At 33.9% G+C, this 19321-nt stretch overlaps 1 protein-coding gene across 1 annotated transcript in view; it reads left to right on the forward strand.

The window, feature by feature from the left end:
* ST8SIA4 (ST8 alpha-N-acetyl-neuraminide alpha-2,8-sialyltransferase 4) overlaps positions 1-19321 on the forward strand; it is a 91637-nt gene that overhangs the window by 2775 nt on the left and 69541 nt on the right. The window contains exons 2-3 of the mRNA XM_045808339.2: positions 3964-4095; positions 13848-14105. Of these exons, the coding sequence (XP_045664295.2) occupies positions 3964-4095; positions 13848-14105 (390 nt within the window). The remainder of the gene's footprint in view (positions 1-3963; positions 4096-13847; positions 14106-19321) is intronic.

Below are 19321 nucleotides of genomic sequence, written 5' to 3' on the forward strand. Positions count from 1 at the left end.
GTTCGGGGGAAAAGCTTGTGATACTAGTTCGTGATTTCGTTTCAACTTGCAAATAGTGCTTCTGGTGGAGGAGTTGACTCATCAAGCGACCTAATGATCTCTTTGACTCTGTTTCTACCCCAAGCCTTTCAGAGGGTCTAGTTTTGAGATGAGTAGAGTGGAGATTTGGCCCCAGAGCTCTGGTCTGATATTCAAAAGTGAGGTAACAGGCAATCTCTGACCTTTGGGAGGCACTGCATGACTTGAAAGTGGGCAGTACGTTCAGTTAAGGGCCTTCCACACTCCTTGGACCTTAGAACCCCCGCCCCCCAAACCCCCTCATATTTAATTTTCCTGCTACCATTTGCAATAGGCAGGCAGTTTCTTTATTCCATCTCGCCCTCTCTTAACTGGAGGTCCCGTCTGGAGTCAGTGCAGCGTTGTTCTTATATAAAATATTAAACAGTCATTCCACTCAGAAGAAAAGAGAACACCAGCACAACTTTCCTGCCCACCATCCACATTCTCGTATCTCCAGAGGAATACTAAAAAGCATGGTGTTTATAAGGGATTATTTGAGAATGGGTCAAGTAATGATTGGAAATTTAACCTTTCATGCAACCGTATTAATTGCCTGGTATGACTACTAGTTAATAAAGTTTAACTCAAAAGGCATGGGGCTATAAAGTGGTTTATTCTTGACTGATTTTTTTTTTTTCATAATGGGAAAAATGGCACTTGCCTCACAGTTGGCCCATGATTTCACCGATCCTGTGTGCTCCTTCGGTATAATTGTGTTAACTTAAGTGTCCTACAGATAAAAGTATGTGGGTGTGCTTGTTTAATAAGATAATGTATTTGAAAGTGTGGCATAAACTTCAATATCGCACGAGTATTTGTTTTGATTGTGACTCCATAAAACTTGTCACATACTGTGCTCCTGGTTGACTACTAATGAGACTAACTTTCTTATCATCTAGAGATTTCCTTTTTAATTTTACTGTGTACTTTTTTCTCACTAAATAATTGTCCATATTCTGAAACTTATGATAAGATTGACAGTGGAGATAAGCATTCACAGAATATTGCCATTGTCAGCAAAGTTCGTTGCAGTTGGTGCTAGGGTAGAACACAATCTTATAAATCAGGAAACCCACGATCTGCACTATGTATGTTTCATCTGGAATTCTACTAAAAACTGTGAGCAGTAGGTTAAAGTAGGACATCTTGGTACATCTCATCTTTATTTTTAGTTGTTTGACACTAGAGAATGAAAACACAAAATTGCCTCCTGTTGGTATTCAGGCTTAGTTTGATGCAAGTTCTTTTCTTTTGAATGACTTTTATAATTTTATATTAAGGAGGAAATTTAACCTAGTCCATGGGGAAAACATTCATTCCAAAGCCAAGTTATGAAGAGTTTTCAGTAGGGTTGAACACAGGACTTTTGGGACCTAATCTCAAGAAACAAAAGTAATTATATTTGTTATGTACTGAAGAATTAATAGAATAAGTTGTACTGATGCCTGGCAACTCATATTTCAAAAAGAAAAATATTTGTAAAAACTAGTAACATAACTAATGATTAGTTTCTGTCACTACTATCATTGTAAGTAGGTTTTCTTAGCTCAACATAAGCAGGAATACTTTATAAAATATATTGCTATATGCTGCATTATTTCCCTGATGTGTTTTGTGATTTTCTCTTTAGCAGTATGTGTTGGATCTTCCTGTATATAGCCCTATGCAAGAAATGTTTTCAGTGCAGCTGTTTAGTAATTGTATTTGATCTGGAATGAAAAACTAGTAGTGGGTGGCAACATCCTTCATGCCTTGCATTGAAGGAAAAGCCTTTCTAAGACAGAATACTACCAAGGTCACAAATGGAAACATCCCTTGGGACCCATTTAACTTTATACAAAGAAATTTGCTCCAGAGACTCAGAGTGCACTAAGCCTAGCCTTCTTAGATAGGAATTCCATCTACTTCAAGAAGTGGGACTTGCTATTTTCATTCAAAGTTCTTTCCAGGAATGAAACTGAATTTTGGTTTATCATCAGTTGAATGAAAACAGTTCAAAGAGCAGAGTAATGTGGTAGTATTTCATTAATATAAAACTGATTTAAACTTTTAAAGCATTTTTTTTTTAAGTCTTGGAGGTTCTGAAAAGCCTCCATACAACTAAGTACATCACAGCAATTTTTTGCCATGCAAAGTGTACCTTTAGCTACATGTCAGTGGAACAGTCTTCCACAGACACTTAAAAATGCCAACCCATGTATATTTTTACTTCTCCTAGGAAAGTTCATTGGTGGCAAAAATAATTGTTATAATTATGCCAATCTGTGGTTAGAAAAATATGATATTAACAATCCAATTAACAAGATGAATATAGGAAAAAATTCCTACCCTTAGAAATGGTGAGAGTTTGTATCCCTATTCTTGAAGGCATATCTCCAAAAGTGTGAAGGTTAGCTTCTGTATATATCCATGTTCTTATTCATATATAGTTATTATCATTAAACATGTAATATAAAAATTGACTTCTGGGCTACTGAGTAGTAAATTGCACCCTATGTATCCTAGCATCCTAAATGACCTCTGTAAAATGATTATTATTGGTCATTCATAGGCATGCAAGTGTATCATTTTCATCAGTAGGATAGTTTAAAATATTGATTTTTATAGAGTTCTAAATTTCACAGGGAGTAGCTGTATATGATGCTTTGAGTTGCTTCAAATTGGAACTACATGTTTAAAAAAGAATGCAAACCAAAATACCAAACTATAAGGCTCTAATTACAGAATTCATCTAACAGCTGTTACACAGGCAATGTTTCCATTGATAGTAGGAGAGGATTGCCTACATAATAACCACAGTTTTAGACTTTGTGACTGAGCAAATAGTCATATTACTTTTTAACTCTATTTTTGAGATTTTAAAAAAGTAAGAGGTAACATGTAAAGAAATAAATGCAGATACTGAAAGGGCTATACTATAAACAGGTAGCATTTTGTTTCTCTGAGTCTGGGTTTATAGCTATAAGGTACTAAGAAAAGAGTCTATAGAACAATAAACTGGTTCCGCTATAACTGTCCTAATGATACAAATGCTATCATAGATATCTCTCACTGTCATCACTATGACCAGAACCACCATGCCACCTATATACTTGCCTGACAATATTGATTGAAAGGAGTAGCACAGTTGACTTTGTGTGTGTGATGCAATAGAAAATACCATTAAAATTGGCTACTGAATGAGTTCTCTTTCTCCTCATTACAGTCTCTGTCTCCCCACCACCACCATCAGGAAAGTGTCTCATTGTTGGGATGATTCTAGACTCAATGTAATTTTAGAAATTAGCACTTCAATAGTGCTTTCTAAATTACTTCACATGCAGACTCCCACTGAATTCTCACAAAGTCATTGCATGGTAGATAATGTTACTGCAATTTTCATGATAAGGCAAGGCCACTGTAGCCTAGAAAGAGAATATTATACAAGGACATATAAGTTAGCAAGTGAAAGAATCACCAGCATGCCCAGATCACCAGATATTCCAAAGTCTTCTTACTCCAAAACAAAATCTCTTTCTGTTGTAAAAATAAAATTACAATCTTGGGAGTCACAATTATACAGATGCAGGAGAAGTGGCCAAACTTCCTGTCCCTATTGTCTAAACACAACAGGGAGGGAGGATCGAGTTTGAAGACTTTTATTTTCCTTTAAACACCACAAAGGCCTTTTCTTCATATGAAAAATGTCTTTATTTCAAAGACAATAAGTGTAACGATTATCCTGATAAAATCATATTCTCTTATTTCTTGTAATACCTTTCAGCAATCTCATACTTCTTCTATCATGAAGAATAAGTTGAATCGACAAATTGTCACCAGTAATCCAAATCAAATTATGTATTATGCTACTTAGATAAACTCCTTCTTGCTTTCACAGAGCTGGCATTTTTTGTTTTGTTTCAGAGATGGTGAACTGTGTTTGAGTCGATCCCTTGTCAATAGTTCTGATAAAATCATTCGAAAGGCTGGCTCTTCAATCTTCCAGCACTCTGTAGAAGGTTGGAAAATCAATTCCTCTTTGGTCCTGGAAATAAGGTGAGTTTCTTTAATAAGCCATAATAAATTTCACATCATGTTCTCAAATACATTGGGCTTGGCAAACTTACATTGAATGCTTGATTTATAGTTTAAGTGTGAAGACTTTAATAAAAGAGTGAACCAGCTCTACTTAATGTTGATCAATGAAGGATAAGAAACCATAAAACAGAAATCATTATGCAGTCAGAAGTTTAAGGATGAATATGTGAGTTTTGAATATACTGTCTTTATTCTAATGGAATAAAATCTTCAACAGAATACTAACATTTAATAGACTTTTATTCTATTACTTAGGATGGACATATATTTTGAAAATTATCTTTAACTTCCTTATTAAGTCTTCATACCTATCTTGGTTCTTTTCACACTGGATGAAAATAGAGCCTATTCAACTCCTATTTTGCTATTATAAATAAATTTGATTTACCCTATAAATGGATATTTCTATGTGAGTTCCTGTAATAAAAGTCTCAATAATTATATCCTAAATTGGCAAAAGTCAGAAAATAAGTTTTCTAGAGCACTGGTTCATTCTTTGTAAGATTTTGGCATTTTTGCCTGAAACAAGCTCTTGAAATCAAACTCAATGCCTGCATATATCTATTTTATCTTATTTTGTTCTAGTATAATCTTACAACTAATAAGAAGGTTAGGGCCAGACCTTCCTGAGCATGGAGGGAGCAAATGCATCATGTTTCCCTACAACTACATTGCTATATTGGTTGGTATGTTTAAATCAGAACATTTCAGTAAATCAAACTCTTTAAAAATTTCAAGAACTATCCTTTACATAATAAAATCATTGCAATTTCATATTGTCAAAATGCTAATTATTCAATGAACGAACATTATTACACAGATTTTGTAAGTGGTTACGAGGATAAGTCATTGATCTGGTGTCTGGGTTTCTATCAACTCACTTCTTGGATCATACTGACATGTAGTGTAGCTCATGGGCAACTTGAAGGAAGAGTCGGCTAACCCTCATCTTTAGAGTATGCATAGCAAATCATAAAATGTATTGTGGCAAATATACTCACCACATGCTGAAATACACTTGGAAGATTTTCTGGAAAATTTTCAAAAAGATGGGTGCCAGGGAAATACAGGAATCGTTCGTTTTGAAGCTTTGGAAGTGACTGGAACAGGAAATAGGAATCAGACCATGGCAATATCAAATGGTATGTGCTTGGTTGCTTTTAGTTATGGGAAATTTTGTGTATTTGTAGGCAGAGTACAAGAATGAGGAAATGAGTAGGGTCTGATGACAGAGCTTATAAATTGGTGTGTTCTGGGTAGAATATGGTCAGCAAGTCAGATTTATTTCAACTGGGTAAATAAAAACCCTTAAAACCAATATTAAAATTAGGAGATTCCTTATAAAAGTACAGATTTTCACACTCTTGAGAAAATGAAAAATTTGACAACTCTGGACCTGTATGCCCCCTGAGAACTAGTTGGCGGAGGCCAGTTGTAGCCATGATCTCTTCAGCTTCACGTTTTTCCACCTGGGGTTCCCTTCTTTCTTGATACATATTATCTTCCTCACTATCTCACTTCCCTATATACACATTTGAATTTAGAAACCCTAAAAGAAATACTTATGAAGGAAAAGCTACAGAAAATGGGAGTACATGAGGTCATAAATATAGGTGTGGTTTAGTTTAGAAAGAACAAGGATTCGTATTTCTTGGAGGTAGATTGGAAAGAGAGACATATGGGTGATTTAAAAAGGAAATACTTGCTCTATAAGGATGTCTCAAAAGGAACTTTCAGACTGAAAGATTTGGCAAGAAGGGAGCCAATTAGGTAAGGCTATACAGATCAGGTAAAGGAAAGTAATGGAAGAAAGTAAAGTAAAATAAGGAATTGTAATAGTTTAATTAATATATCTAAATATTATATCAGATAAGGTAAAGTCTAATAAGTAAATTAAAAAAAGTAGTTAACAATAGTTTAATTAATATATATGGCCATGCCTTCCCAGTATCTATACAAAAATGAGGCTACAGAGGTACATTTTGCTATTTTTAAGATATTTAAGCTAACGGTATTAAACATAAATTGAGCCAAGCAAATCATTATTGCAATTTTACAAATTAATGAAGATTGCATTCGTATCTGTGAAGGTGATCTGTTTTCAATTATAACAGCTGATAATATGTATGAAATGTTAGTACTCTTTTCGTATGATTCTCCCTAACAGATGAACAAGTAAACAATAAAACATGGAGCAAATATTGAATAATAGATACAAAGTTGTCACTTCCTTACAAGGAAATTATAATTTGTAAAACCACTATTGTACAAAATGAAAACAGTTCATAAAAATTATAATTGCCTATAGCATTACTGACTTGTGAGTATTAATCAGCTTGACACCTGTAATAAAAAATTTAGAATATGAAAATGTCTGATTGTTAGCTTAGCTCTTGTTTTTCTTAAGTCATACTGGAAACTAACCATAAACTAATTTGGATTATTATCTTTCTTTATTTCTTCCCCACATCTATAACATTTATGAAGAACCACATTACTTGGTCTCTGTGAGTGGGTGTGGGCATATTTTACAAGTGTTTTTAAAATTCTACTTTGAAGTTCTGATTAAGATATTACAACTAATCATTTTTGATCTTACATGATTAAACCATGCTTACAAATCTTTCTCATTTTAAAAATCTCATTAAACTTATAATGCTCTTGTGACATTCCTAATAAATTATTTATCTATTTGCATTAACATGTGAAGCAGTCACTGATGATAAGTTGTTTTTCCCTATATTTGTAGAAATGATGTTTTTCTTATTAATTTTTTCAGCCCTATATATACTCTGCTACTTTCATAAACACATCAAGAATTGATTCATATGTGTTCATCAAACAACTACCTCTGGGGAGTTTTTTGAGGGAGATGGTTCCACCTTCACTGTGCTTTGAAAATTCATCAAGATTTAGAAGAGTTTATCCACTCCACAGATAACTTCACAATTAAAATAATTACCTTGGTTAAGGACTTGATTTTATTGGTAGTAGTTTGTTCTTTGTTATTGTAGACTAAGAAATTACATATTTAAGATGCATCAGATGTTTGTGAGTAAATCTATAAACATTTACCCAGAGAGCATTTGGTCATGTTCAACACTCGTGACTTGACCCTTTTTTCCCCATCGTCGGGTTGTTTCTTTTCTTTTCCCCCCTCATTCTTCATAGGTTGAATAGAAACCTAAAGAATTACAATACCAGATGTGGATGCATAGAGATGTGTGAGCTCAGCTACTCATCAAGACACATCATAACTAGACTATTTCAAGTCAGCATTATCACATGTCAAGGTTTTTAAACAGATCAAACTTGCAGGTTAACTAAACATAACTGCAAATTTATATATGCTTACCTACCAAAAAGAACTTGCTGTTGTATTCACTGATTTACTTAAGAGAAAGGTCCACATACAGTTCTTCTACTTACTTTGTTCAGTAAGTAGCCAGAGGAGCACATCTTGGGTCACACAACTGGTTAGTGGCAGAGTGAAGCTTCAAAGCTAGGCCTATCTAACAAGAACCAAAGTTCTTATCATGAAACAAATTTCTTGGAGGACTCTATTTTAATACTAAAAATGCAGCCTAATGGAGTACACACAGTGGAGAGGTTTTTTGCTCCGAAATAATCAAATATAGTATTCATCCAATATTACTAAATGCTGGGTCAAATAATCAAATGGCCATCTGAGGTGTAATTTAAACTAAAAGATGCTTTTCTTCAAGCATTTTGAGACCATTTTGCCTTTTCATTTGGCTGTGTAGGATTTTTCTTTGATACTAGAATATCTCTCTATAACAGCTGGGACCCTAAGCTCAGAAGCCCTAACAAGCTACAGGTTATGTTCTTTCAGTGCTTTGAAGAATGTTGCCTTGTGAAAATAATCTTTGAGACAAAAGATTGTGTGTTCTCTCTGCTTTTTTGGAGGCATAATGAAACACTCGGCACTTCTTAAACCTTTTTAAATTTCTTTTTAGTAAACCACATTAGTAACAATTGCATTGATTCCGTGATTTTTGTCTAAAGCCCAAAGTTTGCAAAAACTGATTCCTAATATATGTATCATAACCTAATTTGCTTCTCAACTTGTGTTGCATTCCAGCTGTAAGATTTGTCTTAACAATGCTCACTGATGGAGTCAACAGTGTCATTTAGATTAAATTTTAGTTGCCACAGCACGTATGCTTGTTGTTGACAAGAAACCTACAGAGAAGAAAGAGTGGCACCTGGTGATAGGTTAGCTATATTTAACATTTCACAAGTGAAAACAATGTTTAGTAAATTAATTCTCTGGAACTCTGCAGCTGCTATTTCAAGTGATGTGTGATGTTGAAAGGGAAGTTCTAGTTGAAAATTCAGTTGAAAAGTTTCTGTATAGAATCTATTCCTGTCAGTTGAACAGTCTCAACCAGCCTTTCAGTTTAAACCAGCATTGCCTAACAAAAAATAGTCTTTATGACTAAGATTTTTAGTCTTCCTGAAAGTGAAACATATTTTCAGATTCTTTCAGTTATCTTTAACATTAAAACAGTTGCTGGATTTAGGTTTTTGCTTATTAATAGGGTTTCAAAAGTTACATGATGCCCACAAAATGACAGTTAAAGACCTATAAGGGTTCTTTTTTGTTGTTGTTGCTCTTTTCAGTCACACACGGAAAACATAACCCCTTGCTTTAAATATCTGGTAATGACTTGACCACGTATCAGGAAAGCTAGTATTGAGACAGCCTGCATATTAAACTTTAGCTTTTGTTGATTCATGTTTCTTTGGAACCCAGAAGTTAAACTGAATTTCTGTCTCTCATTTTGAAATGATTTTGTTTAATCTGCTCTCTTCATTTATGTCAATTATCTGAGCAAAAGCATATATGTTCTTCTTGGTGATACTGAAAATATTGTTCAGTTCACTGTAAGAGTTTTTCATGCTTCCAATGACATTTAGTTAATTATATTTAAGGGCTAGTTTTCTTTTTTTCATATATTTACAGTATGAATAACAACTAGACTTAGCAAATCCACAGAACTTTTTATAGTCCATTACATACTCCAAAATCTAAAAAATGCCTAGCGGTACCTGGGTGGCTCAGTTGGTTAAGTGTCTGCCTTGGGCTCAGGTCATGATCCCAGGGTCCCTAGGATCTAGCCCAAGTTGGGCTCTGTGCTCACCAAGAAGTCTGCTTGTCCCTCTCCCTCTTCCCCTACCCTCCATGCTTGTGTGTATGCTTTCTCTCTCTCTCTCTCTCTCTCTCTCTCAAATTAGTAACTAAAAATCTGAAAACAGGGGCGCCTGGGTGGCTCAGTCATTAAGCTTCTGCCTTCGGCTCAGGGCATGATCCCAGGGTCCTGGGATCAAGCCTCGCATCAGGCTCCCAGCAGAGCTGCTTCTTCTCCCACTCCCCCTGCTTGTGTTCCCTCTCTCGCTGGCTGTCTGTCAAGTAAATAAATAAAATCTTCAAAAAAAAAAAAATAAAAATCTTAAAAACATAAAAAATAAGATAAAAAATGCCTACAGCTTGCTAGGGAGAAAAAAAAAAAAACCCTAACCTTTCCTTATTGTTCCCCCCCCCCCCAAAAAATACTAAGCATTGAAGCCACAATATTGCTCACTCATAGCAATTATTTTCAGTTTTTTTTGAATCCTACACCAGGAATCTTAGCTCAAATAACTTTCAATGCATAGCTGTAAGCCCTAAGATGGAAACTAAAAGTTTAGTTCAATATAAGAAAAAGAACATACTGGAGACATTCAAGGTTTCCTTTCACCCTTCTGTCAGTTTAAAAACGCAAATACTGCTCTAATGGAATAAACAATTGTTGAGCCTATAAAATAGTATTGGAAGAACACATAGTATTATCTGCATTTAATAATTATGTTGTTTACCTCAAGAGTTAGGCAATGTGGTATCTTTTGAAATTTCACTGAACTTTTTTTTTTTTAAGATTTTATTTAGTTATTGGAGAGAGAGAGAAAGGGAGAGCATGAGCCCAGGGAGGGGCAGAGGAAGAGGGAGAAGCAGGCTCCCCACTGAGCAGGGAGCCCTACACAGGGCTCAATTCCAGGACCTGAGCCGAAGGCAGAAGATTAACCAACTGAGCTACCCAGGTGCCCTTAAAATTTCGCTGAACTCTTACTGTTCACTTTTTTTTTTACATCAATTTTCCCTAAGAGTGAACAAATTAAAGATGTTCTGTTATACTCAGGAATGTAAAACACCTATGTTTAAAATACTTTGCTGCTAAATTTCTATAACACAGCAAAGGTGCTGTTATTGGAAAGTCCCTTGTACTATCAGTTGACAAGCTTATAAGTGTTAACTTGTTTCATGAATAAAGGGATTTTCCCTTTTGGTTTTCCAAGTTAAAGAGTCTTCTTTCAAATATGGATCTCTGGTCTATTCACTTCACACTTGCAAACATTTCACTGCTTATGAGTTACATCTTCAAGTATCTATAACACCACCTTTAAACTATGTTCAAAGGAAAATGACAATACCAGTTAGTTTGGCGATTTGACCACATCCGTGCAGTTTTTATTTTAGAGCCAGCCTTGTCATTTCCACAGGAAATGAGATTTTTTTTGAAATACAGGTGTCAGGCATTACTGAATTTTTTCCCCAAACAAACAAATGGTAGTTAATAAGTATGTACAAAAGTTTCTATGGATTGCTGTTCTTGGTGCTAGTTAACTTTTGTGAAGAATTATATGTGCTTAACCTAAGGAAAGACTTCTCAGTTTTCTGCAGTTCATACACTTGAAAGTTGCTGATTTCCCTGGGAATTGTCTTCATATATAATCTGTATTTTGTTAAGATGAACTGTTATGGTGCCTGATATCATTACTATTAATTTCTAAATTTCATTTGTAGGGCATTTATACAAGTTTTCCTATATAAATTCTACTTATGAACCTCATATTCTGATTGAAGAAAAAAATTCAAAGAGTATCTTCTTTTCCAGAGAGTTAATGTACATCTATATCCCTTGTGTATCAAACTTGGCCAAAGTTTTCAGTCAACTGGTTTTCTAATAAGACTACACATTAAACTGGGACCTATTTAAAGCAAACAAAATAAAATGAAAAGAAAGGTTTGAGTTATTTTCCATCCCTTCTTGCTAGTCATGCTTCTGGCTTGTAAGTGTGATTGGGAGAATTGCCCTTTTGGTGGAGTAATGGGAGTAGGTCATATTGTGCTGATTAATAAAATTTATGAATGTGATAGAGCTTAACCAGTAACAGCAGTAAAGGAAAACATGTCTGTCATATCTTAAATGTTATAATAATGGTGTTGTTTTTAGCACTTTGAAAATACAAGCTTACAATAAGAGCACTTCAGTAAATAATATCTAATCTTCAGGCTGGAGAGAGCTTTCTCAGATTGCTTCTAGCATAAGTTTGGTAGCTTGAGGATGAGGTGATCTCAGATTTCTGTAGGCAGGCTCATAGTTTCTTTGGCTATATAATTCCCTCAAAAACTTAGTAGGCTCCTGGGCCATTTCCTTGTACTTAATTACCGATACAAATAACTTCACCCAAAGATTTCTTCTGAACAGTTCCTCAGCCTCTGACTCACCTCCATTCTAGCCTATCCCTCCTTTCCCTCAATTTCCCTCCTAACTCATTTGAATCTATAAACTTAGGTGGGAAGACAATGACTCTTGCTCCTGGGATGGCTCTGATCTATAGTTGTATCTCTTGCTAACCGGGGTATTAGAAACATTTTGGAGGTCCCAATTACTAGACTTTCACACAGTTTATATACAGGTCACTACCAGAGATATTCCTTTTCCTTCTGAGCTTGTAACTTAGCTATTTCATGCCTAACTTTGCTTCTTTTAGTGCCTTGCCAGAAGGAGCAACTAACATAAAACAACATGCAAACATTTTTTAACCATTTCTCCAAGAGCAACGGCTTATTAGGTATAGGATTTGACTTCCAAATTAACGTAGACAATCATTTTATCAGATGTTTTGCTGTATCATGCCTAGGTTGCTAGCTTTCCAGCCAGCTATATCTTTTTTTTTTCTTCATTTTCCGTCATCTAACTTAGCATTTACATATTTGTTTATACAGCATCTCACATCTGTTATCAGTTTCTTTATTATGTATGAGATAGGCTAAGCTTCCATAAAAAAAAAAAGTGGTGTCTTAAAATACAGTGGATCAAACAAGTTGGAAGTTTATTTCTCTCTTGTATAGCCATGCACATGATCCACTCATATCCCATGTAAGAAAACTAACTCACATGACCAAACCCAGCTGCACTTGGGCTTGTACACTTGGAAATTTGCAGCTGAGGATTCATGTGCCTGAGTAAAACTTAGAAGATTGAAGTACTAAAAGGAAGACAGGAAGAACATTAAGGAACAATTAGCCATCTCTGCTGGGCCTAGTGTGTTCTATCTAAACATTTTTTCCTCTAACATACCCATTTTTCTTCCTGGATTCTTAAGCTTCAAAGGAAACTTTCATATAGTATAGTTTTAACTCTTCTTCAAATAATTGTAATATACACATGATTTGGATTAATGTGTATGAATTTATTGCGAAGCTTAATCCTTTTAATAGAGTTAAATAAGATATAATTCCAAACCATTTTAGCTTATTTCTATTTACCTTAACTAGACAACATTAAACAAAATGGCTATAGAGAAATAATTAAAGCTAGCAGAATATCTAGTTATGCAGTCAAGTCATAGTATTTTCATTTTATTTAATAAACTAATTTTTCTTATTTTTTTCTTCAAGTTCTTATTTAAATTCTAGTTACTTAACTTATAGTGTAATATTGGTTTCAGGAGTAGAATTTAGTGATTCATCACTTACATGTAACACCCAGTGCTCACCATACGCACCCTCCTTAATACCCATCATCCACTTAGCCCATCTCCCTGCCCACCTTCCCTCCAGCAACCCTCAGTTTGTTCTCTATAGTTAAGAATCTCTTGTGGGCTTGCCCCTCTCTCTGTTTTTTTTTTTTTTTCCCATCCCCTATATTCATCTGTTTTGTTTCTTAAATTCCATATATGAGTGAAATCATACAGTATTTGTCTTTCTCTGACTGATTTTGCTTAGCATAATATACTCTAATTTCATCCGCATTGTTGCAAATGGCAAGATTTCATTCTTTTTGATGGCTCAGTATCTATCTATCTATCTATCTATATCACATCTTTTTTATTCATTTTTTATCTATTCATCAGTTGATGGACATTTGGGCTCTTTCCATTATTTGCCTATTGCTGACAGTGCTGCTATAAACATTGGGGTGTATGTGCGCCTTTGAATCAGTATTTTTGTATCCTTTGGGTAAATACCTAGTAGTGCAGTTGCTGGGCTGTAGGATAGTTCTATTTTTAACTTTTTGAGGAACCTCCATACTGTTTTCCACAGTGGCTGCACCAGAATAAACTAAGTTGTCATTTTCTTTTTTCACTCTATAAATATATATGTGTGTATATATATATATATATATATATATATATATATTATATTTATTTATCAAATCATTGAGAAACTATATGCAAATGAATTTTTAAAAACAAATTCAGTATCAATAGAATCTACTTAATTGGTTGGTTTAATTACCACCTGACAATTTAAGATTAGTAATGTACCAATTTACATTTTATCGTATGTTACTTTGTACATGATATCACCAGTTCTTGGATATGTTGTCATTAATGAAAAACTTTCTTGTATTTCAATATAGGAAGAACATTCTTCGTTTCCTAGATGCGGAAAGAGATGTCTCAGTGGTCAAGAGCAGTTTTAAGCCTGGTGATGTCATACACTATGTGCTAGACAGGCGCCGGACACTAAATATTTCTCAGGATCTTCACAGTCTCCTACCTGAAGTTTCACCAATGAAAAATCGCAGATTTAAGACCTGTGCAGTTGTTGGAAATTCTGGCATTCTGCTAGATAGCGAATGTGGAAAGGAGATTGACAATCACAATTTTGTAATAAGGTGAGCTTTCTTCTGTTCCTAAAGATTATAATTTCTTCGAAGATGTTTTACTGATGTATAGAAGGCTGACAGAAATGTGTAAGTCTAATATTACTATTAAGGATTATTGAAAGCTCAAATACGTTTTATGATGTGTTTTTCTGTGTAGTATCCAAATTTACATTTACCCCGGGATATAAAATTAAAATTACTGTATCATTTAAAGGAAAGGTGATCTTATTGTAGCAGTAAGCTTCACACCAGCTTTTTTTTTTTTTCCAAATGACAGTTCTATCAGATTTAATACATAGGAAAATGACTTTTATTAATAGTTTTTCTTTATGTCCATTAATTTAATTTTAATTAATTTGTTCACTAATATAGTTAATAGTTAATTATTAGTTAATTAGTAGTTAATTTTTACATTAGTGAATGGAGTAATTCATTTAATCCACTTAATTGATTATATTTGTAACCCTTTTTATATACAATAAATTTTATTAATTTATTCATAGATTATGAACTTTTCTATGTAATGATGTAATAGATGTAAGTAATTTTACCCTTTTAATGACAATTATTTAGCAGATTCTAAGAATATAGCAGGTTTATAAAGCAAGTTTTTATAAAGTATATAAACAAGTTTACATTTGCTATCTTACACCAAATTGCCTGCATTATTCTTAATATGTGGTATGTGTGTATGTTAGTGTATTTTAGTTTTTGAGTTTTCTCACATAATTAAACATACCTGTTTTCCACTGATGGTCAGCAGATGTTTGATGAGTCATGTGTTTGGTTAACTTTAGATTAACTGAAAGAAACACAGCAATAGAAATGGGATTGTGATGACATCATAGATACTGGTTTTTCATTTCCAATTCATGCATCTGGACATATTTTTTGGCTTGTTTTAGTTCTTCAGGAAAATTTGCTGAATGAATGAAGTATGTATGTTGAAATATGAAATAGCTCAATGTAAAGATAGATAGGACAGTATACCGATTTGCTATGTTGATAACCTGAAGTCTTGAGGTTATGCTGGAATTCAGCCTGTAAAAGTATAGATCTTGTAAGAACTTTTTTGAAATATAGTCTTAAAAATAAATATAATTAATTATATAAGTATTAATCATAAATAGACAAAAATTTTTCATAAAACAGTAATAGCCATGAAAAATTATAATACAACACTGTCAGCTGAATACATTTCATAATAATGAATATAACTACAAACATTTTACTTTATTATCTTATGTTTTCTCAATTGATCCAGTATCAGAGATTGATTGTGTATCAGTTGCACCTTTAAAACCCTGAACTCTTAAATTGATTGGACTGAGTCAGGGGGAACTCTGTCAACATGTAGATATACAAACAAAATTGTGTCCAAAGAGAAGGTAAAAATATTCAATTAGGGAATGACAATGGAAATGGAGGTAATGAGCTCCAAACATTGAAGTCTATGTGAAGTATGGTTGTGAAGAAAAACTAAGGCTTCTAGAATTTCTGAAGAGACTAAAAATCAGAGGTCAGGAAAAATGAAGAAGTAAAGATTTTACAGCAGAAGTGGAAATTGTTGCAATGTGAAGAGAATTTTCTATACAGGGTATACACGTGACTGACCTTGTTCTTACATCCCTCTAAGCTTTAACCCTGGAATCTATGTTACTTATTAGGTTCCCCCACACTTCTGATTCTGAAATTAAGACTGTAGTCTTAACACTTCTGTCAGTTCACATAATTACCACTTCTTTCTTGTAGTAAGAACGACTGAGACCTACTATTTTAGCAACGTTGAGTCTATAATACAGTATTATTAACTATAATCACTATATTGTGCATTATATCTCCAGAACTCTATTATCTGCCTGTTGTAAGTCACTTACTGGTGGTCACTTACTTGAGCATTTGCAAATGGTGAAGTGTTTTTAGGAATAGAACTTCAAGAGGTTATTTATCCTTTTCTAAACTATGATTATTTTTAAAACTTATTTAACAAGAACAAAATAATGACCAGTCCTTTAAGTTTATAACTGTATTATGGAGTTACCAAGAAGTATAAAAACTGAAGATAATCATCTTAATGAAGACATGAAAATTATCACCATAATTATTTTTGTTTTCTTTTCCTCCTATTTTTTATTAGCTTCCAAAAATTAAAGTTGGAATATTCTAGATTAAAGTATGTACTAGGGAAGTGTTTCTGTTTTAGTTTAGGATAAGGTTTCTGATTTTACAAGGAAAACTTTAGCAAGAGTCCACTTATGATTAGAAACAAATAATCTCTGCAGGAAAACCATCTCGGTTGTATAATTGCTATTTGGGGAGCTCATTCATTGGAGTCTCATGGACACAGTAGTTTTCAGTGACATATCATTATACCAAACTTCAATCCTTCCTAAAGCTCTTGTCTTTTTCATGGAGTTCTGTCTCATCATCTATGTGCTAACTACCTTTTCCTTCCTTCCCCAAGTATGTTTGGCCATTCACTATTGTGCACGTGTCTCTTTCACCCTAGAACACCATGAAGGACTTTTTCTTTAAGACTCAATCAGAGCCTCATTCCTTGCAATAGTTTCCCATCCATATCACACACACACACACACACACACACACACACACACACACACACACACACACATTGTCATGCATTTCCTCTCCTAAAAGAGGTACTCCTTTAGTGGCAGTTTGTATCATCAATTAATAAATTAAATTAAATTAAATTAAATTAAATTAAATTAAATGCTGGTTTCAGTGGGATATTACACAAAATAAAAGCCCTGGTCAATATGATGTTTAAAGTAACAAAAAAAAAAAAAAAAAAAAGAAGAAGAAGAAAGAAAGAAAAAAGAAAGAAAAAGAAAAATAAGTTAAAGCCTAGTTTTGATTCCCTAATGACTGACTAAATACTGAATTTATTTGTAAAATCTATGTGTATGTATGCATATGTGTGTGTGTATTTATATATTCTTAAATAACAGGAAAATGTACTTAAATAACAGATTCCACAAGTGATGCCATATAGTATTTGTGTTTTTCTGACTTCACTCAGCATAATACCCTCAAGCTCAATCCACGTTGTCACAAGTGGCAGGAAAGGAATATTATTTTAATATTCTTTAGACCTACTTCTCTGGATATAGGCATTTTGAATTCTCTGAATCTGCTACCTTGAAACCAGAGGAAACTATGACTTCCTTTTACGTGCCTCTGCATTCACAGAGTTGGCACAGGCCAGGATCTCTACAGAAAGAATGTTCTGTGGGATGTATAATTTTATCTCCAATATTCTCTTTTCCCGTCTGGGATAAGCTTTTCTTCTCTTCCAATAAAATCTGTATCTCTGGCATTTTTAAGAAAAGAAAAAAAAAGTACAATTTTAGGCCTAATAATAGCTTTGTTTTATTCATTGATAGAAAAACATTCCAAATATTCAGTTGGCTACTGTTACACTTCTAACATCATTTTAATGATGTATGTAGCCCAAAGAAGGAAAAATATATGTGATCTTAAAATTGTGAAACGTTCCTTTTTACCAGTATTTATAGAACCAGGAAATTTAGAGGCCTCCACAAATGATTCTCTCAAATTCTTCTCCCATCCAAGTACCACATTAACTACAGTTCTACTCATTGAAACACATTCGTTTGGTATTATTGTTATTGTCATTTTTTTTTAAAGATTTTATTTATTTATTCGACAGAGATAGAGACAGCCAGCGAGAGAGGGAACACAAGCAGGGGGAGTGGGAGAGGAAGAAGCAGGCTCATAGCGGAGAAGCCTGATGTGGGGCTCGATCCCATAACGCTGGGATCACGCCCTAAGCCAAAGGCAGACGCTTAACCGCTGTGCCACCCAGGCGCCCCTGTTATTGTCATTTAAAATGAAAATATGTTAAAAGATAAACATTAAATCATTTTCTCAAAAGTATTAGTAACTTACTACATTAGTTTATTCATACAACGAACCTTTATGAGTGCCAACCATGGGCCAGTCATGAGTGGAGCACAATTACAGAATGATTATCTTTACATTGCTTCTTGCAGGAGTCCTGTCTGTGTGGGGTCAGGAATAATCACTGAAACGAGAAGTCTCTAAAGACACATGGTAAATGTAAAATATTTGTCTGTGGCCAGCTCTATTATTTCAAATTATGCAGAATGATATCAAATATTTGAAAGGGAATATAAGGTATGCTCACTGTACTGAATGAGACTGTTCAAACTCAGAATTTTACATGAAGTCTTTGAAATATTCCAGAACTCTAGATAGGTAACTAGATGTCACACACAATACATTATAAGAAGATATTATAGAGCATTCCAAGGCATTAGTATAGTGCCGTGAACTGACAGCCCGACATACACTAACCAGAACATACCAAACAGCTACATACATTATAAAATTAGCTAAGCCATCAAACTCAGTCACTTTACAAAGTGTGGAATAATATTCAAGTCACTCTAAAGAGCATGGTGACTTCTACTAGAGTTGCATTGTAGGATAGTTGGACCCACATTTAGAGTTTACATACAATCTGTGGCATAGTCTGAATAGTACTTTCTCTGAGCCAAATTTAATTTCAATAGCTCTTTTTAATATCACATGAAGAGGAATAATGGTATCACTAGAATTTCATCACTAAGTCAAAAAATGGTAAGCATTAGAGAAATTATCCTATTGATATTAATTTCTATATTTTATATTTGGGAGGCTTGACATAGGCTAAATGTTGGAGAGAGAATCAGTGCTGCACAGGAAAAGCATGGTCCAGTATAGAGTTCAAGACTCCAAGCAGTGTTCATTGTAGATGATACTCGATGAAGTTGTATGCCTTTCTGTGGTTTAGTTTTCTAATTTAGAAACTGAGATTATTGTATAAACTATATCTTTTTACCTAAACTGTTACAATTTCCCTACTCACAGGGCCCACAGAGTGATAGAATTGCTCTACAAAGTCTATGCCTGTTTATTCCACATTTACATATCTAAAAGTATGCTGTAAAATTTTAAGAATCTGGAGTTTAGAAGACAGTATATATCATTTATATATCATCATAGACAAAGGAAAATAGGTTTAGAAAGCTACTTTGACACAATCTGTTTAAAGGTAGCTTTAAAAAATCTATTTTTTAACTGTGTGGTTGTAAATTTTAACAGTGTGTATCTTACATTAAGCAGTGAAAATTGTTTTGGATTTTGAAAAAAACAATATTTAAAGTGCTATTAAATTT

This window comes from Ursus americanus, chromosome 5, assembly GCF_024610735.1.
Source record: "Ursus americanus isolate L20-20 chromosome 5, mUrsAme1.1.p, whole genome shotgun sequence".
Classification (NCBI taxonomy): Eukaryota; Metazoa; Chordata; class Mammalia; order Carnivora; family Ursidae; genus Ursus; species Ursus americanus.